We start from the raw sequence: 23988 nt of genomic DNA, 5'->3' as shown, positions 1-23988 counted from the left end.
TTGGCTCAGCGCAGCCCGCCTTGTCCCCTCCACCTCCACCACCGCTGTCTGCAGCAGAACCAGCAGCAGCCTTGCATCGGCCACGGACGCACGCACCGCTCCGCCATCTCCAGGTTCGCTCCCCGAGCTACACAATCACAATCACAGACACAATGTCGGAGACTGCACCTACGCGGGGCAGAAGCTCCGTCAGAGGAGGCCGCGGAGGCCTGGGCCGCGGCGGTCCTCGTGGTGGCAGAAAGGTCAATGGCACAACAAACGACGCAGTGGAAGAGTCACTCGAAGACCAAGGCGAAATCGGCGAGATGAAGAAGAAATATCAATCAGAGCTCGGCATGCTCAAGGACATGTTCCCCGACTGGACTGATACCGACCTCGTCTTTGCGCTGGAAGAAGCTGGCGGCGACGTTGGAGCCACTGTTGACAAGATTACGCAGGGCGCAGTCTCACAATTCGCTGAAGTGAAGAAGCCCAAGGATCGTGCTCGCTCGAAAGTCCCCGCAGACGCAGCTACTGCAGGTGCCAATGACCGTTCGTCTTTCAGCGCACGCGGCGGACGTGGCCGAGGTGGATTTGAAGGCGGACGCGGAGGGCGCGGTCGCGGAGGTGCCGAGCGTGGTAGAGGTGGTTTCCGTGGCGGACGCGGCGGTCACACGACCACGAACGGTGTGTCCAAGGATGCCTCTGGACCATCTGTACCCACCACTGAGTCGACCGCCTGGGACACGCCGGCTTCAAATGAAGCATCTGGCGGCTGGGACGATACCCCCACTGAGCCGATCAAGGATACAGTTGACACGGGCGACAGCGTCACCGGCACTGTGACTGCAGTAGACCCACCACCAGTTGCAAGCTCGCAACCAGCCAAGACCAATGTACCAGAGCAAGGCGGTGCTAAGAAGAGCTGGGCTAGCATGTTTGCAAAGCCCAAGCCTGCTCCTGTGCCGGTTCCACAGAAACAGATATTGACGAAGCCTCAGCCTGTCGAACCAATCGAAGCAGAAAAGTCGCAACCGGAGCCGGCTCCAGCTGTCGCAGAGCCGCCAGTCGAAGCCCCAAAGCAACCAGAGCCCATCGCCGAAGTGACACCTCCGACCGCAGCATCTGTGCCCGTGCCGGAGCCAGCTCTCCCAATCGCAGTGCCCGAGACGACCACTGCTCCTGTAGAGCTTCCCTCAGCAACCTCAGAGTCAGAAGGTCTCACGCTAACACCTTCAAAGGATCCATTGACTGAAGAAAATGTCGAACATTTGCCAGATGAGTCGAATCCTCCTGCCACGCAGACGGTCGCCAGCACCGCCGGCTCAGCAGATCCACGAAACCTCACCCCGCTTCCTACGCAACCTGCACCGATCGGACGACCACCGGTGGGCGGCTATGCCACTGTCGCGAATCGTCTTGCAGGTACAGGAAGCAGAAGTGCAAGCTTCCAGAGAAGAGTGCAAGAGCAGCAGGAAGCGGTGGTCATGCCTGGACACAACGCGGTTGATAGAGCAGCTGTGCAATTCGGCAGCATGGGGCTCAACGGCGAAGCTGGACCGGACGTTGACGATGAGCGAGAAGAGCCGGAGACACGACACGCTCCACAACACTCGCCTCCAGCCCAACCGCGAACTTCTCTCCCTCCTGCTCCTCGCCAGGCTGCAACTGCGCAGGAACCCCTACAGGACGCGCAGCCACAAGCCATCTCGCAGGCCCAGCCCACACCGAAGCAAGCACCTGGGTTGCCTCCTGCATCAGCTCAAAACCAGCAACAGATCCAAGATCCTTCACTAGGACACGCGCCCTCCCAAGATCAGCAGTTCGCTCAGGGATACAACCAGTACGGCCGTGGTTATGGTCAACATCAAGGCACACCTGGTGGACAGCAAGATACTGCTGCACAACAGCAGAAGCCCTACGATCCATTCGGCCACCAGTCCCAGCCATCGCAATATGACCAGTTCGGCCCCAACTCGCAGCAGCAGCCACACCAGCACCAGCAGTCTGGCTTTGGCGGTCTTTCCTCCGCGCCTAACGACTATCCATCGTACTATACCAGTGACGCTGGTCGCAACTACCAGCAGTACTATGGAGGAGCATATGGTGGCCAAGACGGCAGGCAACAGCTTGGACAGCCACAAGCTCATGATCCAGCAACCGGACAACAGCGGTCGGCAAGTGGCTACGGCGCAGGAGCCAACGAGGCTGCGTTTGCGTCTCAAGGTATCCAGCAGGCACCATCTCGCTTCGCTGAGGCTCCTGGCTCTGGCAACAATACTCCGAACCCAATTGCTGCAGCTCAGCAGCCACCTCAAGCTGCTCAAGGCCAGCACTCGTTGCAACAACAACAACAACCCGCCCACGGCCAACAAGCCTACAACAGCGCGGGCTACCCATATGGACACCCTTACTACAACAGCCCATATCAACAGGCATATGTCAACCAATTCTCGGGCTACGGGTCCGGATACGGAGGATCAGGCTATGCCGGCGGTCAAGGCGGGTATCAAGGAAAGCAGCAACAGGCCGGCAACATGTATGGTGGCCCTCACAGCTACGGTTCCTCCTACGATCAGCATTCCTCGTCTCCTGCTAATGCGCACGCTTTCGGCCATAATCAGCGTAGCACCAGTGGTATGGGCTCGCTCGGCGGCCTCGAGGATTATGGCCGCAGTTCTGCTGGACCTGGGTCGCATCAACAGAGCAGTGGCTATGGCAGCATGCATGATCCTTTCGCCCGTTCGGCCTCCGGTTTCGGTGCGCAGGGCGCTTACGGACAGCAGAGCATGGCTGGACAGGAAGAGTCGTTGAAGGCATACGACAACGCCAAGAGCGGCCCGTCACCTTCACTTGGGCAACCAGGACGTCCAGGATCCGCCGCCAACAGCGCCGCAGGCAACGCGCAGACTGGACTTCCGCCGCCACAGCAAGGTCAGCACTCTGCATTCGGCGGAGGCTATCCTGGGTTCCCAGGCCAAGGCAGTCAGTACGGTAGCCTTGGAGGACTTGGTGGTCACCAGCAGGGTCAGCAGGGCGCTGGCTATGGCTACGGTGGCTTTAATCAGACCTATGGTAGCTACGGCCAGAGCAGAGGTGGCTGGGGACAGAACTATGGCGCGCACTAGCATGGCGGCCAAGATGAACAAGGCGTAGAAGTTTCGTCTTCGTTCAGGATCTCCAGTGCCAACGCGAAGGAGAACAGAGATGTACACGGCAGGTTCTTCCCTCATCTCGGTCAGCCCCACGATTCCTCGCGGTCCTCCTCTGGAGCATTTCGACCAAGTTAGGGGACGGAAAGCTGGAGAAGCCGGGCACCGCGCCGGACAGCCTTTGTACTATGATCGTACCACACCTTTTTTGACACGTTATGCGCGACACACTCGACTCCTTTTTTCACACTGAGACACAACACATCATGCTTGCAACTGGAAATTTTAGGCGCACCGGGACGCGAAGACGAAGGGGCAGACGGTGCATTCGACGCCGCCCACCAAAAGCTGGAATAGCAAATGGGAACCTTGAATCAGGCGTTTCTTCTACCTGGGCTAGTGTAGAAATGCTCATGAGAGATTGCATGTGACAGTAGCAGAGCATTTGGCTGGGGAAATCTGTAGCGTTTGTCACGTATAGCTGAATGAAATGAAAGTGGCTGCTTGACGGCCTTTACGGCATCTTTGGAGCCTGTCATCATGCTTCTACATCTTCGTTCCCGGACTTGGGCATCGTGGTGAAGCTGCACGTCATAAGTTTGCTGAGTAAGCCTCGAACCTCAACTCCAAGGACAGATATCGACAAGCATACTGTACCTTATGCCAGCATCCTTCTGCCTTTGGCAACTGGCAGTGAGACTGATGTAACCGCATCTGCAAGTACGACTTTCAGCGCTCGCGATCGCTGCCGCTGTAGAACTGCCGTAAGCTGTCAAATTCCCCAGTCTCCTTTCCACCAATTTTCTCGCGCGACTTCACCTTTCCAAGACCACGAACAGCCCAGCAACAACTGCACGCTATGGCCGCTCGCGGCTTCAAATCAAAATCCAAAGCGGACCCCGTCAAAGATGCGATCCCAACGCCCTTCATCAAAGCTCCTTCCTCCCTCGCACCATTCCTCGACCGCCTGGACCCGTCCAAAGTCCACATCACCCACCTCGATCGCAACCCCCGTTCCGTAAAGAAGAACATCTTTCTCATTCCTGTCCTCCTCAATGGCTTCATCGCTGCCTTGCTATTCTGGCGCCTGTACTATGCAGTACCCAAATACTACATCCTCCTACAAACCCTCCTCGGCTACTCGACCTCCGAAACTGTCGATACGATCTCCACGACCCGCAAACAACAGATCAAAATCCTTCTCGTCCGGACCCTGACCATGGCTTTTGACTTCTTATTGTTCCGCTTCGTTGGTCCTTGGCCTCTAACCTTCTTCTTCGAACAACCTGCCAATCCTTGCTCCTACCGCTGGAAGACCGGATTTCGAGATGAGGAGGTTGTTGTGCGAGTGAGCAGGAATTGGAACACGAATGATTTGATGCAAGGCGTGAAACAAGGACAAGAGAATGCTTTCTTCAAGACGAGAATATTACCTGCGATCTCGCACGAGGAGATGCGGAAGACCGGATACTTGATGATGAATGAAAGTTGGGATCTGGAGTTTGAGCTTATGGGTGATGCGGAGACGTTGGTGAAGAGGAAGGAGGTGAGAAAGGAGGATTTGGATAAGGTTGTGTTTGCGTTCTTGGAGGGAGGGAAGCATGGGTGGGTTATGTGGAAATGGCAGGAAGAGGATGTGATTGAGACGAGGAGGAAGAAGGTTGTGGCTTTCAAGGAGGTTTTGACGAAGTTACAGAAAGAGTCGTTGTTTTGGAGATGGACTGAGATCGTGGAAGAAGAGAGGGATGCTGATGGCGGTTTCACGGCGAAGGGTCAGGAGAAGGTCGTGGAGAGAGTGAAGGCAGAATTTGAGAAAGAGGGAGTGGATTTTGAAGAGATTGTGAAAGGCATTGGTGGACTGGACACTGTGCCGGCCTCCACTACTGAAGCTGCGGAATAGCAATTGCTTGAGCTGGTGCGTCTACATTCTTGCGAGGATACTGGCCGCTCTCACTAAACATCATCGAGTCGGTCCCGGCGCCGTCATCTCCGCCTACTCCTAGACTCAACATATTCGTCGCAGACTTATTTCTGCAGTTGCAGTGACCGAGCGCTGGGGTCAAAAACCACGCAATGCCTCAGGTTGCGATATACGTTCAGTCATTCTCCTCGACAACCCAGAAGTCCCTGGCATGCCCATCCTTGAAGATATCATGATCTGCAATCAAGCTGGGACAGCCCACCAGAAGCTGCGAACCGTGGTTGTGTTGGTGTCCGAACGAGATACGATAGCGCGGATGGTCCCAGGCCACATCCAACACTATCTTACCATAATCCAGTTGTAAGAAGCAAGAACTCGGTCCCTTAAACTTGTAATTGCGGCTGTCAAGATACACTACTTCCTCCAGAAGTTGGCATGCACACACTTCGGATTCGTCGTCGTCGTCGTGGGCATTGAATAGCTTGCCACCTTGATACTGGCAAAATGTCTCTCCGTAGCCACCCACCCACGCAACATACAGCTGCTGAATGCGCTGGAGGTTCTTCTGGCCTATGGTCTCTGCCCAGCTCCAGAGTGCTGGAGCGTCGTCGTCGCTGCTAGCACCAAGAAAGATGTTTTGAGTGTAGAAGAGCTTCAGACCCTCCTCACGAAAGAGTCGGCAGGTTCGCGTGATAGCTGGCTGTTTCGCGCTCAGTTCGTTACAGGCTGTAGGCCAGGACTCTTTCAAGTAGCACTCGATCAGTAGTGGCTTCGCCTTTGTGCTGATGACGACAGCGAATTCGAGGACACGGATGATAAGTTCTGTTGGCAGGTCGAAGAGCCGAAAGCACTCTTGTTCGCCGGCATGTTCTTGTGAGGTGACAGTCGTGGGCGCCGTCGCGATGTCAGGCTCGTCCGACATGGTTTCGGCGCTCACGCGCATTGACATTGCTGGTTCTCGATTGACGTGCGGTGTTGTATGAAGCTGGTGTGTGCCTGTGGATGCCAGCTGAAGGAAGAGAGCGCATTGTGGAAGTGAGGCCGTCAGGCAGCAATCCCTTTCAACATCGCATCCGTTCTCATGTGGAAACGGCGCGAAGTGAGGAGACGCGATCTACCTCTTTGTGCAAACGACAGCGGCAATACTGGACACGAGTGAAAGATCGTCAGGCATTGTGATTGAAGAGTTCGGCTATCTGACTACGCTTCATTCATTCTCGCTGCGATGTGCTTCGGTCCTTGAATCCATCGCCCATGCCTTCTGGATGATGATCACAACAAAATGTAGGGATTGGGGTTCCGCCTCTGCAATGCGGCAACGATGCTTTTCGGAGAAAGACCCCCATACTGTGTGCCTTCGCTTCGTAGTCGATGATGCAGGAAGCGTCTAGCTGCAATTGTCGTTGCTGTGCTGTGGCGTGCGGCTGCCGCATATGAACTTCCTTATCCTCACCTGGTTCCCTCACGATCCGGACTCCTCCTGGCCTGACTCTCCAGAGACGTAGCTCGACTGGTCGATGTTGCAGCTCTCCTCCTGTTCTGACTCTTCCTCCGAGTCAGATGCCGACCAGACTACATTGAAGCAATCCTCCCATGCTTCTTCATCCCGATATCCTGGAAAATCTCCCAATCTCCGCCATTCCGCTTGTTCTCGGGACCGGTCGACGAAGCACAGCTGGTAGTACCGCCTCTGTTTGATTCCGACGGCAGTTTCCGAGGTGATTTTGACCTTACCATCTGCCATTCGCACATAGCCCTCAGGTGCTCCTCGCCACCCCTGCTCGCTTCTATGTTTTGCGACGTCTCGCTCGAAATCCGATGGCGACCATAAGTCATCAGAGTGATACGGCTTTGCCATACCGAGTGCATCTGTCAACATCACGTAGACGCTGATCTCCTTCAAGTGTTTTGCTTGCAAGCTTGCCATCCACATCCACAAGGAGTTGATCTCATCGTTCGTGGCAGTCATCAGGAAGCGGTTGTGGCTGTAGAAAATCGAAAGTCCTTCGTTTCGCAGCCAGTGGCAGGCTTTGGTGATTGCAGGCTGCTTGTACAACTCGAAGGAAGTGTCGTAGAAGCCACAGATAGAACGTCGGCCGGGAGGGTCGTATATCAGCTTCGGCTTGTGGTCGATGCTCACGGCGAATTCGAGAACACGGATGACGATTTCAGGTGGGAGATCGAGGAGGCGGAAGGGCTTCTCTCCTTCGTCGGGGGCTGGGTGTTGTGACATTGAGAGCGACATCTCTGTCTCATGGGCGGCACTCGAATCCGCCGGCATGTCTGCGCGGAGGTATGTTGCGGTGTCGAAGGTCGATGTTGCAAGGGACGTCAAAATTCGCTTCAGGGACCAGCAAACAATCTAGAGTGAGGGGACGCACGGTGACGCTACCCCTTCACGTGTCACAAATGCAAGCCACCAATACACTTGCGAGTCCGGAGGGGTCTCCTCATCCACAGGCCATTTGAGAGCTGCAAAGAATTGGCAACGCTGCGTGCACAAACCGCGTGCCTGCGAAGTTACAGGATCACGACACTCATATACCTCAAGCAAACATGCTTACTAACAAGTCGACTAGCAAATCGTCGACTTTCGGCAGATTCACACGTATAGAGTGCGGTCGACTTGTTTTTGCCTTTCGTACGCGAGCTCCGCAGGCGGCACGTAGGTCAGGGGTTCGAATACCGGTACCAGTGAGTCAGCTTGAATTTTTACACGATTCGCTCAATCAACGCTTTTATTTTTGCCCTCGAATTGAGTGCGTCAAGAAATCGTACTAGCGTTCATGCAAAGATGACGTGCGAGGGACGCCAGGGGACCTCCTCATCCCTTACGGTGTTCCTGCACTGACGCTCAAAAAGGCAGCGCCATTGCACCTCTTGCCTCCCTGTGACCAGATGGACTCGGAGCTCCCTCAGCACGGAGAGATCGGCCGCCTATAGCACATCCTACGCATACAGGATCAGACTGATGCCTTCACTCATCGTCTTCATGTTTCGATCGCTCTGCATTGTCCGCCTTTCGCATCATCGATCTTGCACCCAAAAATCACTGCTCATCCCTCAGCCAGACGTAATCCCATTGCTCCGGTGTCGTTGAAACACCCGCATGATATCAGAAGATCCTTGAGCGAAGTCCATCCATCTTTGAGTGTGCCTGTCGGCTCTTGTACCGAGATCTGGAATGAGTCTGAGAATACCACAGAATTGGAGGCCTCTTTCGGTTCCACAAGCTCTTCACCGCTCAGCACCAGCTTTCCCTTGGCAAATAGCACGCACATGCGACTAGTGTCGAGCCCCTCGGACGCAGCGCAGTCTGCGACAGTCATGAACTGGTCGACCACCTCTCCCCAGACCATAGTAGACACATCACTTCCGGCTGTGTAGTAGGAATTCAGGAATACCGCGATGGAACTGATCAGTGAACAATGCTTCGGTCCAATTGCTGCAAGCCACTTGCACATAGCGCGGAGGTCAAGCGCATAACCACTGCAGTGGAAGATGCACTCTTTGCAGAAGATCATCAGGCCCTCTTTGCGCAGGAGACGGCAAGCTTTTGTGATAGGGGGTTGGGCGGCTTCGGTCGCGCGCTTTCGCCTTATGGGAGTTACCGGGATCGCTCTCCTTTCCGCACTTCCGAGTATTGCAAAACGCAGAATGCGAAGAACCAACTCGACTGGCAGCTCGAGCAGCGGAAACGGCTTTTCCTCGAGTGGCTCGGCTTCGGCGCCGGTGACTGCAGAAGCGCTCTGGCTCGTCATTGTCGCTTGCACGAGGATGCCGTCACTCTCGCTTTGAAGCTGAAAGGCGGGCTTCATATTCGCACCACTTGGTCGTCAAGTCGTCTGTGGGTGGGGAAACAGGAGTCGGGCGGAATTGGAATTGAAGACGAAATGGTCACCAAACGGTTGCGCCAAGCAATGCACTTACTTCATCTTTCACGTGCGCAACTGAGGAGTTGATTCAAGACTGATTTCGATCTATTGACGGCGCTCAAAATGTGAACAATACAGCAAGGGTATTGACCGTTCTGGAGCAGCATCTGGAGAGGCCAACCTATTTGGGGCTACGAAGCCTTCATCGTCTGGTTTTCGATTCGTGTGAAAAGCCCTGCTCTGCTTCGCTTTCGATATCCGCTTCCATGAACAGGAGTTCGAGATCTGTGTAGCAGCTCGCAGCTTGCAGTACCTCGCGCCTCCAAAACCCAGAGCCTCATCCTGGCAAAGCATTTCGACGTCCTGGTTCTCCATCCTGCCCCTCCCCGTCTTCTTCGTCGCGAACCCAGATTCTCCCCCTCATGTCGGCCCGCCACACCGGCTCTTCGCGCCACTTATCGAGCATCTCCGCGCACGAAACACAGCCGTCCCTCAACGAGCCCTCAGCTTCACCGACGTTCAGCTGATAGCAGTCGGCCATCCGTCCGCTGCCCATTACGAGCTTGCCCTTTCGAAAGAGTACCAATATCTTCTCTCGTGGAATGCCATGACTTCCATACCTAAACTCGCCAGATGTGGTGTGGAGATACAGCTCATGCTTCCACTCCCAGCTCAACCGATCTTCTGGTCTGTAGCCCTTGAACCACCTGACCCAGATCTCGCCGATCGGAGCACGGCTGGCTGGTTTGATGGTCATGGCCCAGTCGTGGAAGCGGAACATCCCTTCGTAAGTACCATCCAGGTAGAACACGTTGTGCTTGTAGTACATTTTGAGTCCTTCTTTGCGAAGCAGTTGGCAGGTTTTGGTGATGGCGGGTGTAGTGGCTGGCATGACCCAGGCGCTCAGGTCCCTATCATAGTATTTGCAGATCGGAACTGGGTTGTCTCTGGAACTGGTCACGACGGCGAAATAGAGGACTCGCAGTACTAGCTCGTCAGGTAGCTCGAGTAGCGGGAAGTGTTCGATCTGCATCGGTGTGTTGGGGTCCAGTTGTTGCTGCTGGTCTCCAGCCTCTGCCAAATTGCCGTCGGTGTTGAGCGCCATGTTGGTGCTCGAGTCGCCGAGGGCGCAATGTTGTTTGATGCCTCGAAGCTTTTGTTGGTGTTCTGGATCGAAGTGTTATGTCAACTGATTTTTCATATGCTCACTAGCCAAGACTTTCGAGTGAATGATGGCCGTTCACTCGCCCCACCAATTCACTCCGGCTGGAGTTCACAAAACAGGTCATCACATGTTTGGATAGAGCCGGTGGCTCACCAGTACCTCAGCAATGTGACCAATCTTTGTCATTGAGTGGATCTCATAATAGGAGACACCCGCATCTTCGTGAGGCTGCTGCTTTCGCGTTTCTAGCACACCGATTGAATCGCTTCTACGCGGCAGTAGACTCATCTAGAGGGATATTACTTGTGCCCATAGTCATATCCATCTCGATTAGAGACTGCGACCACTGTCGAATGGCTAGCCAAGGCGAACGAAGACGACCGCAGATGCTCAGGATGCCCATTTTGCCGCTTCCTCCTGGCGCAAAACAATTGTGCTCAGCTTGTTTATCCTATCATTGCTCAATTGCCCTGTCGTCCTCCAGCTTCTCCGATGCTAAAGCCGTGGTGTCTGAGCTCGGATCAGAGACGTAAAAGTCTTTATCCTCTCTATGGCGCTCCGATGAATTGGACGTGTATGAATTGGACGTGTATGAGATCGCCAGCTCAGCAACTTGTCGCCACTCGGCGCCAGCCTGTATACTCTGGCCGAAGGACAGCTTGTAGTACGTGCCGAGGCTATCGGACTCCAACATAATCTTGCCATCTTGGAAGCGCACAAAGAACTGGTCGGAAATTGCGTCTTTCAGCATCGTACAATCCGCGGCATACTTCAAGTACGCCATCTCGTATAGAAGATCCCCCCAAGCGAGCAGATCGAAGGAGTTGTCGAAGTGCCAGTATGCGCGTAGGCTTTGAATGATGCTAGCGCGCTTTAGACCCATACGGCAAATCCACCGAAAGAATTCGAAGGTGCATTGCTGCGTCGTGAGAATTGCGAACTCGTTGTGCTTGTAGAAGAGTGGCAGGCCCTCGGAACGGAATAAGCGACAGAGTCGCGTAATTGCAGGTTCTTGGTGGGCTTTGGTGTAATCTTTTATGACTATGGGTTCGTCCTTAGAGCTGATGACAACTGCCTGCTGAATAGTGCGGATGACGAGTTCCGGCGGAAGGTCAAGAATCGGGAATGCAACAAGCCCTTCTGTCTCGTCGTTGAGTCCGCCATCTGCGCCAGTGGGACTCGGAGAAGGCATCGTGCCGCGCAGCATTGATAAGAACACTTTTGGTTGATCGAGGTTGGCGCGTTGTGGTGCAAACGCCGATCGCATAGCACGAAAGTCGGTGAACCGAAAGTGCCTTGTGCGAACTGTAATTTGACGGGTACTGGTGCAGTTCGTGCTGTCTTCACTTCACATATGTGCTTGCCGTTCGTTGTTACTTGGACCAAGGTTTGCAACTGCGTCCTTCTCGGTCCGTGCGGAGGAAGCTACGTCTGTCTGCAGTCGCGAACCGCGACGACTTCAGCCGAACATTGGAGACCCTCTGCAAAATGCATGTCTCGACAGAAGTCTCCCTTTCAATGTCACGAAAGCCACGAGACTCCAGATCGCCATGTCACAACCACCGGTTCGAGGACCACACATAATCGTGCTAATATGTTCTCACTGCAGCTGCGAAAAGGCTCCAGCAATCCTGGTTCGCGTCGCTCTTGTGGTCCGCTGCCCTCTCGATCTTTGATGGATCTGTAGCAGATGAGTTTGATCAAGCTTCGTTCCACGAATGAAGTAAACAAATACACCACGAAGTTCTCACTTACTGAGCTTGGACTGGCCAGCTGCACTACAGCTCAAACGTCCTCGGAGGACGGATCTCCACGGCTTCACACTCACGCAGGGCTCGCGCAAGCCTTTCACGCGTCCTGGAGGATGCTCAGAAGTCTACCAGGCAGCAGTCGGATTTGATTGAAGGCTGGCCTGTTCTTGGCATGGTGCTCGTGCTCCGAACCTTGCTGCGAGTCGCACTTTCCGAGTCGCTTGGCTCCTGACCACTGCTGTACAGGATCTCTGCTGGTTGAACAACGAGAGAGGGTGAAAGTCGTCAGACATCCTCTGAACACCTGAGTTGCTCGCCCAGATAGGAGGCGCCGGCCCTAAAATAGGGATCCATGCACATCGCCTGTTCGGGCAAATCTCGCAGGCCTTGGCGAAGTTATCGTTGGTCCTCTTTCAGGAAACTCTCCGTCTGCAGAAAGGAACTTAGAAGCTTACGAAAGAATCTTGTTTTGGTGCAGGTTTCAAAGTGATCTTCCATGAGGAGCAAAAGTTCTCGGCTAAGACTAGTCCTACCCCTCCATCCTCCAAGCCTCCTATTCGAATCCTTCGATAAAGTGGCGGCTGCTTACTAGCAACGTCTTGTATGGTTCAGACACTTTCTACAGCTCCACGAAGAGATCTTGGACGTGTGTTGTATCCTCTGGATTGCAACTGTCCAGTACATCGTCAGTCATGAGTGGCGTACTTCACTATGGCGCGCTAGGGCTTTTGCTTGCAGCTCGACTACTACTTGCAGTATGTACAGCTACCAGCTGTGTCTTGCACCAGCGTTGAAAGAGCTAAACAAGATATAGGGTTTAGTCATTGTGATACTGAAGGTACTCTACAACATCTCACCTTTTCATCCTCTTGCAAAATATCCCGGGCCTCTATTATGGCGAGCATCTCGATTCTTTGCCTCGTACCATCATTCCACTGGAGATCTCTATCAGCACATTGCAGCGATTCACGAGAAGTACGGCGCAACTGTAAGAATCGCTCCAGATGAGCTTTCTTTCACAGCTCCAGAAGCATGGCCCGAAATCTACAATTCGCGCCCTCAACTGGCCAAAACTCGTTTCCACTTCGGACAGGACGAATCTGGTAAGATACCGAACAGCATGATCACTGCACCGGACCTCGAACACATGCGATTGAGAAGATTGGCCGGCCCTGCTTTCCTCAATGCCGGAGTGGCTGAAGTCGAGCCAACGATGCAGCACTATGCTGAAATGCTCTGTTCTCAGCTCAAAGACGCCAGCAAAGATGGGTCTCAGAACATGGTCGAGTGGTTTCTCTGGGTACTCAACGATGTCATCGGCCAGCTCGCACTTGACCAGGAGTTCGAGTGTCTGAAGAAGCGTCGCTTGCACGAGTGGCCTAGCTACCTATTACACATCCTCAAAGTCGGAGCTATTGTCAACCAGTTCAAGCGTTATGGCCTGCAGATGAGCATGCTGAAACTAATCATGCCGAAAGCGGCTGTTCAGAAACAAGAGAAATTCTTCGAAACAGCCAAGAAAGCCGTGGATGTCCGCCTCGCCCGCGAGGAAGATGGAAGCTCTCCAGCTGAATCCGGCAAGCGCCCAGATATCATTGGACTTATGCTTCGAGAGATGAAGGGAGGAGACCGTTTGACAGAGAAGGAGATCTTGGCCAATTCGATCTTGATCGTTGGAGGCGGCGCAGAAACGACAGCAACGACACTGACAGCGACCTTTTATCATTTGTGCAAGACTCCTCACGCAATGCAAAGCCTCAAAGATGAGATTCGCGGAACTTTTGCAAGAAGCGAGGACATCACGCTCAAAGCTACAGCAGACTTGCCATACCTGAAGGCCACACTTGATGAGAATCTGAGAATCTTCCCTACTGCTAGCTACATCACACCGCGAACGACGCCAAAGGAAGGCCACGTTATTGACGGGGAGTTCATTCCTGGTGGCACGTATGTCTCCATGGGTCAGTGGTTCATGGGAAGATCAGAGCGATTCTTTGACGACGCGATGGAGTTCCGACCCGAAAGATGGACGAATTTGGAGGTGCAGAAAGCATGCGGAAGGAGAGTCGACGAGATTTTGAAGCCATTTAGCATGGGCCCGAGGAACTGCGTTGGAAAGCTGTGAGTCGTGGACCCATTCTACGGGAGCCAAACATTGTGCTAACGAGGTCGCAGACTGGCATTGGCGGAAGCCCGCTTGATTCTGGCAAAGTTGATCTGGCATTTCGACTTCGAGCTTGATGGCGATCACGCTACTTGGGTTCATGATGCGCGGTTCTACGTGAGTTCTGCTCTATCTGATTGCATACAGTTACCAGAAAGACACTAACAGTGATCAGGTACTGTGGGAGTTGCAACCCCTCAAGCTTCGCATTACCCCAGTTCAATGATCTGGACGAGATACGTAGACCCCATTGCTGGGAGATACGTGTCTGAACGTTGAATTGAAGTCAGCTACAGCTAGTTCTTATCGTAGCCATAGTCAGACCCATATTCGAGAACTAAATAATGCTCAAACGACATGTGATAATTCATCAACCTGCGCGTGACCAAAGAGCACTTTGCAGCCTTCGCACGTTGTCGCGCTTCGCTGCTTTCGACACCATTCACGCCACCCTCATACTGCTCAACGTCCCTCTCGCCACTTCTTATTCTTGGCCACCTCGATCCACTGACCAGAGCCCTTCTCCGCATATCCGCCCTTCTTAGGCTGTCCATATGCAACCTGATAGCGTGGCTTCTTACCCTTTGGTGCTTTGACAAGACGCACGAAAGTCTTCGTCTTCAAGCTGATTTTAGACTCGACTAAACGCAACCACACGATCTCCTTGTCGAAATCTCCATCGCGGAGGTCCCACTCAATGAACAAGTTCGTGATGCCCTTGATGCGATCCTCGCCGAGCGGATCGATCCAGCGGCAGAGAGCATCGGCCCCACGAGTGCTTGCTTTTACCAGGAAGTGGTTCTGGTCGTAGAAGGCCTTGAGACCTGGGGAAGAGTCAGCGAACGATGATCTGAAGAGGATTTTGGGATGGGTATGGCTTACCTTCGTCACGCAAGAGGCGACAAGTTCTAGTGATTGCTGGCTGAAGTAGGTCTTTGGACTCGTCTGGATCGATTCTCACTCCGAGCTGTGGGTATGCCCACCAAAAATGAGGCTGTTCGACGTGTATGGCACGGATCTTGATGGGGTGCTTGCGAGAGCTCATGACGACGGCGTACTCGACGATGCGAACAATCAGCTCGTCAGGCAGATCGAAAAGGCGGAAGGGCTTCTCTTCATTGACGTTGATGTTGGACGCTGCAGTCGCGTTGCCAGCATCGGCACCGATGGCTGTGCCATTCTGGGATGCTGTGTCTTCGATCTTCATTGCAGCGAGATCGTGCTCAATGCGTGCGACTTTCTTGGAGTGGCCAGATCGACGACCTCTGTGCTTTCCTGCCATCGTGTTGTAGTTCGGTAGAATGCGTTTGGATTTGAGAGTGTCGAGTGCTGCAGTGGACGGGCGTGGCGAGAAGCAGTGCGATGCTCGTGCTGAAGTCTGTTCTTGGTGTCGGATGTAGAGGTGAAAGTGGTGCAGGACATGCGGTAGGTAAAGAATGCCAGGCGAGCTCGTGGCGGGGGAATCCGCATTCCATTCACAGTGAATGGCGTGTGCTCGCCTGATGAAGGTGAATGAGCCTTAATTCGGTTTGTACCCCTTCAGGCACATTAGTGATTCCAAGAGTCGGACATGTGGCAAGCGTGCTATACATGTAGGTTGTTCTGCTTATAGGTATTGGTGTCGATGTATGGATATATATGAGCTCAAGATCAAAACTATGCTGTGCTCAGTAGAACTACAGGTTTAGCCTTTCGAATTTTTGAACTGCAGATTGTTCACTGTACGTTTTGTCCGTCAAGTTTGCTGTAGAATGTGAGCTTTTGCTGAACAAGGCTGCATGTCTGAGTACGCTGTATACCAGGGTATGCCTTCTTCTGTCGCTTTGCTCTCTGTCCGCACCCAATCGCTGTCGTCCCCACCATTTGCGACTCTGCCCTTAGAACAAGAGCTCGTCTCCAGACCTTCGCCCCAAGCCTAATAACTGCTTCCGTCCTGCTCCCCTTCATTCGAACATCCGGCCACATGGTGCAACGGCTAGCACACTGGTGACCAGGGGAGAGGGGAGCGTGGTCCGCCATCCCCTGACCGGTTGTAGCGCAGCACTGCCACGCTTAGGTGTTGTGTGAAGTGAGAGATCCGCGTTCGACTCGCGGTGAGGCCGCTATCACTTTTGCCCCGCCTTTTCGTACTCCAGACGGTCGCCTCAGAGTAGCAGGTATGCTGAGCGTTGCCCCGTGATCAAGCCAGTGAGCCAGCATGCTGGCCGTCGTCTTTTGCACCTTGTAACTATTTTGCTGTGCGGCGGCATGTCCTCTTGTACAAAGAGGCATCGCCAGCGCCAGTAGGCCAATGCAACGCGCGTTCTGTGGTCGACAGTAATGAATTCCCTGTTCGCCTCTCGCTTTCCAACCGTATGGTCCCCAATAACGCAAAGTCTCATCTTTTTGAACGCTGAGGACAAGCCTGCCAGACTCTATATTCGCTCATATCGCGATCAAGGTCCATGTTGGCTCCGTAGTGCAGTCGACAGCATATCCAGTACAAATGAGGGCGATGCTGGGTCCCAGCTACCCGGTTGTAGCGTTCACTCGTTTGCGGGTTTCCCCAGCGAAGGGCGACTGGAAGACCTACGTTCGAATCGTGGCGGAGCCAAGCTCTTTTTGCTTTTGCTTCTGGCCCTTTGCAAATCTGGAGCGAGGCTCAATTGAGATGAGGTCGGTTGGTTGCACATGTACACAAGCTGAGGGTCAACCCGGGGCGGAACAGCGCCAGTATTCAGTGAGAAAAAGGTCAGGGCGGAGGCATGGCATAATTGTACTGTTCAACCCGTATCGATTTTGCTTTTACCAGTCTGATGATACACACGCACACCAAATCCGCTTCGAAGGCCAGCCGTTAATGTTTGGAAAGCAGAAACGCCGTTGGCCAACGTACTCTCCAGAAGTTATGCTACAGTTGGAGAGGGTCCGTGGCCATGCGTACCCGCGAAACTCGACAGCCGGCGAGCGTATGGTGCATGGAGCCAAGCGCCAAAACCAGAGATCGCGCATGAAAATGAAACCCCAGAGAAATGTGCGCATTTCGCATTGATGCCCCTCGTGCATCTTGATCCGCAGTAGAGCGCCCTCCCGCGACCAAGCAACAAGTCCATCCCGTGAGAGTACAGTCTAACTCGTGACATCGTGTCCTTCTGTGAACTTCATTATGTAGGTGCTGGTGTCGTGTGTTGCGCTCCGCATCGATCCAGAGGGCGTTCTAGACACATTAGTACGCATTGAGCACGTGAAGTTTGATGAGTAATCACCAGTAAGGCCTCTCTCCGTATGGCTCGCGGGCACCACCGCCGCCACCGCCACCGTAGCCTCGGCCACCTTCTCTCGGAGGAGGGCTTCGTGGACGACCGGCATATGGCTCACGACCATGTCCATTGGCGTAAGGCTCCGGCTCGTAACCTCGTCGGGGCGGTGGTGGGCCATAGCGGTCATCTGGATAGCCGCCTCCACGTGGTGGGTAGTCATCGACAGGTGGGCGACCGCCGCGTGGAGGACCATAGCGGTCATCGCGTGGGTCACCACCGTAGTAATCGCGCGGTGGAGGAGTGCGGCGACGATAGTCGTCGCGGCGTGGGCTGTAGCCACGTGGTGGTCCTCGGCGATCGTAGCCTCCACCACCATAGTAGTCATCTGGAGGCGGGCCATAGCCTCCACGGCCTCCGCGGAAGCCAGGAGAACGAGATCGGAAGCGCTCACGTGGGCGTGGCACATCAGTTTGTGGCTACAAATTGTAAGCATGTGGCGGCGATGCAACGTGGATACTGTTCCACTTACGTCTGAGATGCAGCGGACAGTAGAGCCCTTGAACTCGGAGTTGTCGAGCTTCTCCACGGCGGAAGCTAGATCGGCGGCAGTCTCGTATTCGACGAAACCCTTGCCAGTGCCGCTGGGGTCACGCTCGCGGTTGACCTCGCTGTAGACGACGTCCAGGCCTGACTGACGCGCGAAGTCCTTGAGATCCTATGTGAAGGTGTAAGTAGAGGCTTTTCAGAGATGTCGACAGTGTCGTAGCTGAAGGCCAGACTTGGACCGGGGAGGCGTCGACATAATGCTGTAGTAGTTCATGAGGGAGGAGTAGCTAACCTGCCAGCTGGTCTCGAATGGCAATCCAGTAATGGTCATACGGTGGATAGTACGTCTTGGACGAGGAGCCATACGGGGTTGCTGCTCGAAGCCATCACGAGGACGAGTTGAGCCACGGGCGAATTGAACGACGAGCCGCTCGCCCATGAATTCGGATCCATCTAGCCAGCGGAAGATGTCAGCAGTCGAGAACATAACCAGGAGGGAGGTAGGGGACGGTGTGCAGCCCGAAGGCAAGTTTAAGCATGGGCGATAGCGCCGAGGGGAGACGTACGGAAAGCTACAGGGCGAGTTAGCAGGTCCAGCATCATGTTTCAAGTAGCAACGGCAGCCATTCATTCGGCGCCGTGCAGCAGTGGAGCTTACCTGGAACGACATCACGCGCGTCCATGGCATCTTTGTACTCGATGAAGCCAAAGCCATTCATCAGCTTGATCTCGGTAATCTCGCCGGTGCCATGGGTGTTGAAGTGGTTCTCAACGTCGGCCTTGGTAGCTGTATCACGATTCCGGTCAGCGTTGCCAGGTCAGGACTCGGTCTGGTGGATGCGACAAAGGATGGCCAATGAAGCGCCAGCTCCGGCTCCAGTACAAGCACGAGCAAGAGCCGCAGCAGCAGAGGACATATGCGAGGCAGCGGCAGAGATGGCCAGTTCCCCTCCATCCATTTTTCGATGCCAATATTGCGCCGGGCCACAAGCAGCTGTGTCCAACCAGAACAGGCCATCCTGCTTATCCATTGAAAGTCCACGGGAGGAGGAGCGTACCATTGCGTGGGAGGTTCCCTGTCAGGCGCGTTCGTTAGCCAGTTGTCGACCGCCCTGCAATTGCGAGCTGGCGCATCGCGCAGTCTTCGTGCGCGCGCGCGCCAGCCGATGCATATGCGCGAGGCAGGGAGCGGTGATGGTCCTTACCGAGATAGAGCCTCGTGTTGCTGACACCAGATTCGGCCATGGTGATGGGTTGCGCGCGCGCGACGATGGGCGTGCGATGGGGAGAGCTTCACAGAGAGCGTGGCGTCCGGGCGCGCGTGATCTGGAGGCAGGAAGCAGGCCGGAGCCGTGGCGGGAAAGGCCTGGCAGTGGGAGATCTCAAAGCAGAAGAGGGCCGTCAAATGGCGAGGCGAAAGCACAAAAGCACTCGACGTGGTTGTACGCGTCGAGGAAGGACAGAGTTGGATGCTGCACGAGGCCGATGTGGTGGAGAGGGCTCGGACGGTCGTCGCGATGGGTGAGGCGGAAGAGTGAGCGACAGAGTTCGCGGGCGAGTGAGCGGGAAGCGGCGAGCACAGACCGCCAAGCACCAATCACAGAGCTCAAAATGGCTGTGGTAAGCGGATGCATCTCGATTTCTGGCGTTGCGAGTCTGACTGGAGCCAGGCGCTGCAAAATTGCTGGGAAATACAGTGTTCCATGTTGTCCGTAGCATACACGACGTCGAGCATGCTGTCTGCTTATGCTATGTGTACGGACAGATTGTTCGCAACACAGAACAAAGCCAAGCCGTAGATCGTGAACACCATCTCTGCTTCTTCGCGATGAAGTCACCTTTCTGTGCCTTTACCCCGATGCAAAGCCGCTTCAAAGCCGAGGCGAGCGTGCAATAAATGCCCTGGCAATGATGCGCATGTGAAGCTGTCGTCCACCCGCCTGCCCTCTGCTGCAACGCTCCTTCTGCACGCTTGACCGCCTCACGATTTCCTGTGGAGGTCAAAGCCGCGACAATGGCCGCTCCCAGCATCATCTCTGCAGCTGCGAGGCGGCGACTGGTTCAGCTCCCCGAGATCTCGAGGTTCACTGCGCGGACACGTGCTACTGCTGCCGCGAGCCCCATAGCCTCGAGATGTCTGACGAGGGGCTACAGGCCTGCTGCTATCACGGCAGGCCAAAGACGCGCCATCTCGAGTACGACACGACGACGATTCGCCTCTGTGGAAGACGACTGGAGTGACCCATTGCAACAGGAGCGAGAGTCTGACGAAGTGGACATATGCATCGTCGGCGGCGGTCCAGCAGGACTGAGTGCCGCTATTAAGCTGAAGCAATTGGCAAATGAAGCGGGCAATGAGGACTTTCGCGTGGTGCTGTTAGAGAAGGCGGGCGAGATTGGAGACCACATAGTGTCAGGCAATGTGTTAGAACCAAGTGCTCTCGACGAGCTCATTCCAGATTGGAGGTCTGAGGACAACCCGAATCGATTCGAGAACATCACACCTGCTACGAAAGACAAGATGCGTTTCTTGACCAAATCGAGTGCCATTCCTATCCCCGCGCCACCCCAGATGAACAACCACGGCAACTACATTTTGAGCTTGAACGAGCTGTCCAAATGGCTGGGCGAAAGAGCAGAGGAAGTTGGCGTTGAAGTGTACGCAGGCTTTGCGGCGTCCGAAGTTCTGTACACCAAGGAAGGAGCTGTCAAGGGAGTGGCGACGAACGACCTGGGCATTGGACGAGATGGCAAGGCCAAGGACTCTTTCGAGCGCGGCATGGAGTTTCACGCACGATGCACACTTTTGGCAGAGGGCTGTCACGGCAGTCTGACGAAGAAGGTCATCAAGAAATACGACCTTCGCGCGAACAGCCAACACCAAACTTACGGACTCGGCATTAAAGAAGTGTGGGAGATCGATCCTGCTAAGTTCGACAAGGGCCTTGTGGCACACTCAATGGGTTACCCACTTCCAAAAGACACATACGGAGGTGGCTGGATGTACCACTTTGGCGAAAACATGGTCTCGATTGGATTGGTGGTCGGTCTTGACTATCCCAACCCGTGGCTAGCACCATACGGCGAGTTCCAGAAGATGAAGCAGCACCCATTCTACAGACAATACCTCGAAGGTGGCAAATGCATATCATATGGCGCACGAACACTGAACGAAGGAGGATTCCAAAGCATACCCAAATGCGCTTTCCCCGGTGGCGCTCTGATCGGCGACACAGCCGGCTTCCTGAACGTCCCCAAGATCAAAGGCACCCACACCGCCATGCGCAGTGGCATGCTCGCCGCAGAGGCCGCCTACTCAGCCCTCTCGAGCTCCAACGATACCGAAGGCGCGGTCTTCCTCTTCGACTATGAGGACAAGCTCCGCAAATCTTCCATCTGGAAAGAACTGAAGCAAGTCCGCAACATGCGGCCCAGCTTCCACACTCCCCTTGGTCTCTACGGTGGTATTCTCTACTCCGGTCTCGAAGCATATCTCTTCCGCGGCTACACCCCTTGGACCTTGAAGCACGGCAAGCAAGATCACGCCGCAACTAAACCCGCTTCCGAATGCCAAAAAATCGAGTACCCAAAGCCCGATAACGAGATCTCCTTCGACATTTTGACCTCCGTTTCCCGCACAGGAACCAACCACGAAGAAGATCAACCCTGTCACTTGCAAGTCGCTGACTGGGATAAGCATGCCGAGATGGAATATCCTAAGTACCAAGGTGTCGAGAACCGATTCTGTCCTGCTGGAGTGTACGAATACGTGGAAGATGAGAGTAAGGATTTGGGCGTGAGATTCCAGATCAACTCGCAGAACTGCGTACATTGCAAGACGTGCGACATTAAGGTGCCCGATCAGGATATCAATTGGCAGACACCACAGGGTGGTGAGGGGCCCAAGTATGTGATGACATAGTCGCGTAGTGCAATGGTGTAGGAAGAGATGGTGCAAGGCATGTTCAACGAGGTTTTAAGGCAAGAAAAAATCGAAAGTCCTCCATCGAGTGAGGAAGGGTAAAATATCATCTATTGTGTGTGTATAGTGAGTGAATAAAAGAAGCAATCATGATCACAGCACTTTACTCCTCTCTGGATGGCAAAATTATTCGTACTACTTGCTGAGCTGATAAAGAAATCGACGAGGATCGCTGATGACCGACGTGTGGTTCCTGCCACGATGCCGTCATCTCTTCAACATGTCCAACTAATAGTTCTCGATCCCATAGAAGTAAGTAAGTAAGTATCCTGCTGAAAGGCAAATACAATCACGCTCGACATCAGGGCTCATATCGATGAGGAGAAGGCTCCCTGCAAACCATCTGAACAGCGGTCTCGAGTGCCATCTGAGTCGAATTCCAAAGACACCAAATGTCGACGCTAGGACGACAATTTACTGGTTGAGTCAAAGCGGTGAGAGTGATCGTTACTGGGTAGAAACTTTTGGTGGTAGAAGCAGACTCAGACTAGGGCCTCGCGGAATTGACTTGGAACAATGTTTACTGAATTGCAAGCTCAGGCTTCCGTGCTGGGGATATTCTTTTCGGCCGAGCTCGAATGGCGAGCAGCTAAGTGATACGTAGCAAAGGAGGGACACAGACGGGCACGTTAATTCATTGCTTCACATATTTTCACACACATCAATCACACAAATCAGGCGCGCAAACAAATTGGTCTCCCCGCGCCCACCTTTCTCAAACAACAACCTTCTTCATCTCCTCATCCAGCACCATCCCCTTAACCCCCTCACCTCTCCAATCACTCGTCCACACATGATCCTCCTTCTCCCTCTTCTCCGGCCACTTCCACCTCTCCGCCAACTGCCGTCCCAACTCATCCCTCTCCCTCCCCTGAATAACATCCACAATCCTCTCCCCAATCGTAGGCAAAAATTTATACCCATGCCCACTTCCTCCCGTCGCAACAAAGAGCCCCTTGTATTTCGGATGATACGTAATCAACCAATCTCCAGAAGGAGTATCCGTATACCAACAAATCCTCGTGGAAGAGAAAGGCCGATCAGCCAGAGAAGGAACAGCGTCTCTCAAAAAATCTCTGCAGACTTTCTTTCCTTCGGCTGGGATATCCATATCTGGGTCGTCGAGTTTTGTTTTTGGGATTGAGACTGTGATTTTCTCGCCTGAGGAGGCAGGTTTTTCTGGATGCGGGATTGTGACGAAATTCGCATATCCGTAGCCATGTCGGGCGATTTTGAGTTTGTTTTCTACGGGAGGGATGATGAAGAGACCATCGTTTTCGCGGAGAATGACGGGTTGGCCTTTTTGTGTGAGGCGGGTTTGTTCTTCGTCTGTGATGTCTACGAAGGTGAGGACTTGGCCTGTGGCTGAGCAGATTCCGCGAGTATCGAGGAGTTTGGGAGTCCAGGCTCCTGTGGCGAGGATGGTGAGGTCGGCGGTTAGGGTGGAGTTGTCGGCGAGCTGGACACCTAGAACGGAGGTGTAGGAGGAGTCGAAGAGGAGGCGCTGGACTTCGGCGGTTTGGAAGTGTACGCGATTGAGAGCTTCGACTTTCTTGCGAAGGAACTTAAGGCCGTTCTCAGCGTGTGCCCAGCCTGAGGTCCAGTTTACGTAGCCGCGCGTGCCTATGAGACCGCCAGTGGTGCCCATGATCTTGCGAGCATCGGCTTCATTGTCGAATACGGTAATGTCTTTGCCAATCTGAAGACCGAGCTTTTCTGTAACGTTTTTGAGGGCGGCTTCGAGGAATGTCTCTGCGCTTTCATTTCTGCCATTGGACATGATGGCAAGGCCTGACTGCGAGAAACGTCCCTCCTCGCCAAATTCGCCTTTCCAATGTGGCATGGCTTCTTCCATGAGCTGGGCGTAAAGCACGTCCTCATAGTCTGCACGAATGATTCTTGAGCTGTCCACAGACGATGCATCTTGTGCCGGGAATTGTGTTCTTTCGAGGACGGTGATCTTAGTCTTCTTGAAGTCTTCTCGTTGCGCCAGCGCGTATGCAGTACCCAGGCCAAAAACACCGGATCCTACAATCAATACATCTTTGGGGGCCATGGCTTGCTGTGCCGTTTGCCCGGAGGCAAAATGGCTTGCGATCTGGTGGACACGCTCCATAGTAGCAAAAATTTGTACAGCGCCTGAGGTATTAAGAGAGACGAAGGAGGAGAGTCAGAAAGTAACACCTACGATAGAAATACACCATGTCAAGCAGC

General features: G+C 54.1%; 12 protein-coding genes across 12 annotated transcripts; 4 read left to right on the top strand and 8 right to left on the bottom strand.

The window, feature by feature from the left end:
- Window positions 1-152: 152 nt before the first annotated feature.
- On the top strand, window positions 153-3107 carry CKM354_000088000 (uncharacterized protein; the record flags this gene model as incomplete). Its single annotated transcript, XM_044795986.1, has 2 exons — window positions 153-1163; window positions 1221-3107. The coding sequence occupies 2 exons, from the start codon at window positions 153-155 to the stop codon at window positions 3105-3107; spliced, it is 2898 nt and encodes a 965-aa protein (XP_044651921.1).
- Window positions 3108-3990: 883 nt separating this feature from the next.
- Window positions 3991-5031, top strand: CKM354_000087900 (uncharacterized protein; the record flags this gene model as incomplete). Its single annotated transcript, XM_044795985.1, has 1 exon — window positions 3991-5031. The coding sequence occupies one exon, from the start codon at window positions 3991-3993 to the stop codon at window positions 5029-5031; it is 1041 nt and encodes a 346-aa protein (XP_044651920.1).
- A 196-nt stretch (window positions 5032-5227) lies between these two features.
- CKM354_000087800 (uncharacterized protein) lies at window positions 5228-5974 on the bottom strand (the record flags this gene model as incomplete). The annotated part of the gene is made up of 1 exon (XM_044795984.1): window positions 5228-5974. The coding sequence occupies one exon, from the start codon at window positions 5972-5974 to the stop codon at window positions 5228-5230; it is 747 nt and encodes a 248-aa protein (XP_044651919.1).
- A 540-nt stretch (window positions 5975-6514) lies between these two features.
- On the bottom strand, window positions 6515-7297 carry CKM354_000087700 (uncharacterized protein; the record flags this gene model as incomplete). Its single annotated transcript, XM_044795983.1, has 1 exon — window positions 6515-7297. One exon carries the CDS (start codon window positions 7295-7297, stop codon window positions 6515-6517), a length of 783 nt encoding a protein of 260 aa, XP_044651918.1.
- Window positions 7298-8108: 811 nt separating this feature from the next.
- CKM354_000087600 (uncharacterized protein) lies at window positions 8109-8870 on the bottom strand (the record flags this gene model as incomplete). The annotated part of the gene is made up of 1 exon (XM_044795982.1): window positions 8109-8870. One exon carries the CDS (start codon window positions 8868-8870, stop codon window positions 8109-8111), a length of 762 nt encoding a protein of 253 aa, XP_044651917.1.
- Window positions 8871-9264: 394 nt separating this feature from the next.
- Window positions 9265-10032, bottom strand: CKM354_000087500 (uncharacterized protein; the record flags this gene model as incomplete). Its single annotated transcript, XM_044795981.1, has 1 exon — window positions 9265-10032. One exon carries the CDS (start codon window positions 10030-10032, stop codon window positions 9265-9267), a length of 768 nt encoding a protein of 255 aa, XP_044651916.1.
- Window positions 10033-10546: 514 nt separating this feature from the next.
- On the bottom strand, window positions 10547-11284 carry CKM354_000087400 (uncharacterized protein; the record flags this gene model as incomplete). Its single annotated transcript, XM_044795980.1, has 1 exon — window positions 10547-11284. One exon carries the CDS (start codon window positions 11282-11284, stop codon window positions 10547-10549), a length of 738 nt encoding a protein of 245 aa, XP_044651915.1.
- Window positions 11285-12535: 1251 nt separating this feature from the next.
- CKM354_000087300 (uncharacterized protein) lies at window positions 12536-14233 on the top strand (the record flags this gene model as incomplete). The annotated part of the gene is made up of 4 exons (XM_044795979.1): window positions 12536-12598; window positions 12658-13964; window positions 14019-14124; window positions 14183-14233. 4 exons carry the CDS (start codon window positions 12536-12538, stop codon window positions 14231-14233), a joined length of 1527 nt encoding a protein of 508 aa, XP_044651914.1.
- Window positions 14234-14469: 236 nt separating this feature from the next.
- Window positions 14470-15289, bottom strand: CKM354_000087200 (uncharacterized protein; the record flags this gene model as incomplete). The annotated part of the gene is made up of 2 exons (XM_044795978.1): window positions 14470-14831; window positions 14890-15289. The coding sequence occupies 2 exons, from the start codon at window positions 15287-15289 to the stop codon at window positions 14470-14472; spliced, it is 762 nt and encodes a 253-aa protein (XP_044651913.1).
- A 1959-nt stretch (window positions 15290-17248) lies between these two features.
- CKM354_000087100 (uncharacterized protein) lies at window positions 17249-19037 on the bottom strand (the record flags this gene model as incomplete). Its single annotated transcript, XM_044795977.1, has 6 exons — window positions 17249-17722; window positions 17776-17961; window positions 18085-18245; window positions 18451-18579; window positions 18851-18868; window positions 18998-19037. 6 exons carry the CDS (start codon window positions 19035-19037, stop codon window positions 17249-17251), a joined length of 1008 nt encoding a protein of 335 aa, XP_044651912.1.
- Window positions 19038-19806: 769 nt separating this feature from the next.
- Window positions 19807-21714, top strand: CKM354_000087000 (uncharacterized protein; the record flags this gene model as incomplete). The annotated part of the gene is made up of 1 exon (XM_044795976.1): window positions 19807-21714. The coding sequence occupies one exon, from the start codon at window positions 19807-19809 to the stop codon at window positions 21712-21714; it is 1908 nt and encodes a 635-aa protein (XP_044651911.1).
- Window positions 21715-22489: 775 nt separating this feature from the next.
- CKM354_000086900 (uncharacterized protein) lies at window positions 22490-23890 on the bottom strand (the record flags this gene model as incomplete). The annotated part of the gene is made up of 1 exon (XM_044795975.1): window positions 22490-23890. One exon carries the CDS (start codon window positions 23888-23890, stop codon window positions 22490-22492), a length of 1401 nt encoding a protein of 466 aa, XP_044651910.1.
- Window positions 23891-23988: the final 98 nt, after the last annotated feature.

Source organism: Cercospora kikuchii, assembly GCF_019650295.1.
Source record: "Cercospora kikuchii DNA, contig_00001, whole genome shotgun sequence".
In the NCBI taxonomy this organism is placed as follows: domain Eukaryota; kingdom Fungi; phylum Ascomycota; class Dothideomycetes; order Mycosphaerellales; family Mycosphaerellaceae; genus Cercospora; species Cercospora kikuchii.
This window is presented reverse-complemented; position numbering and strand designations above follow the sequence as displayed.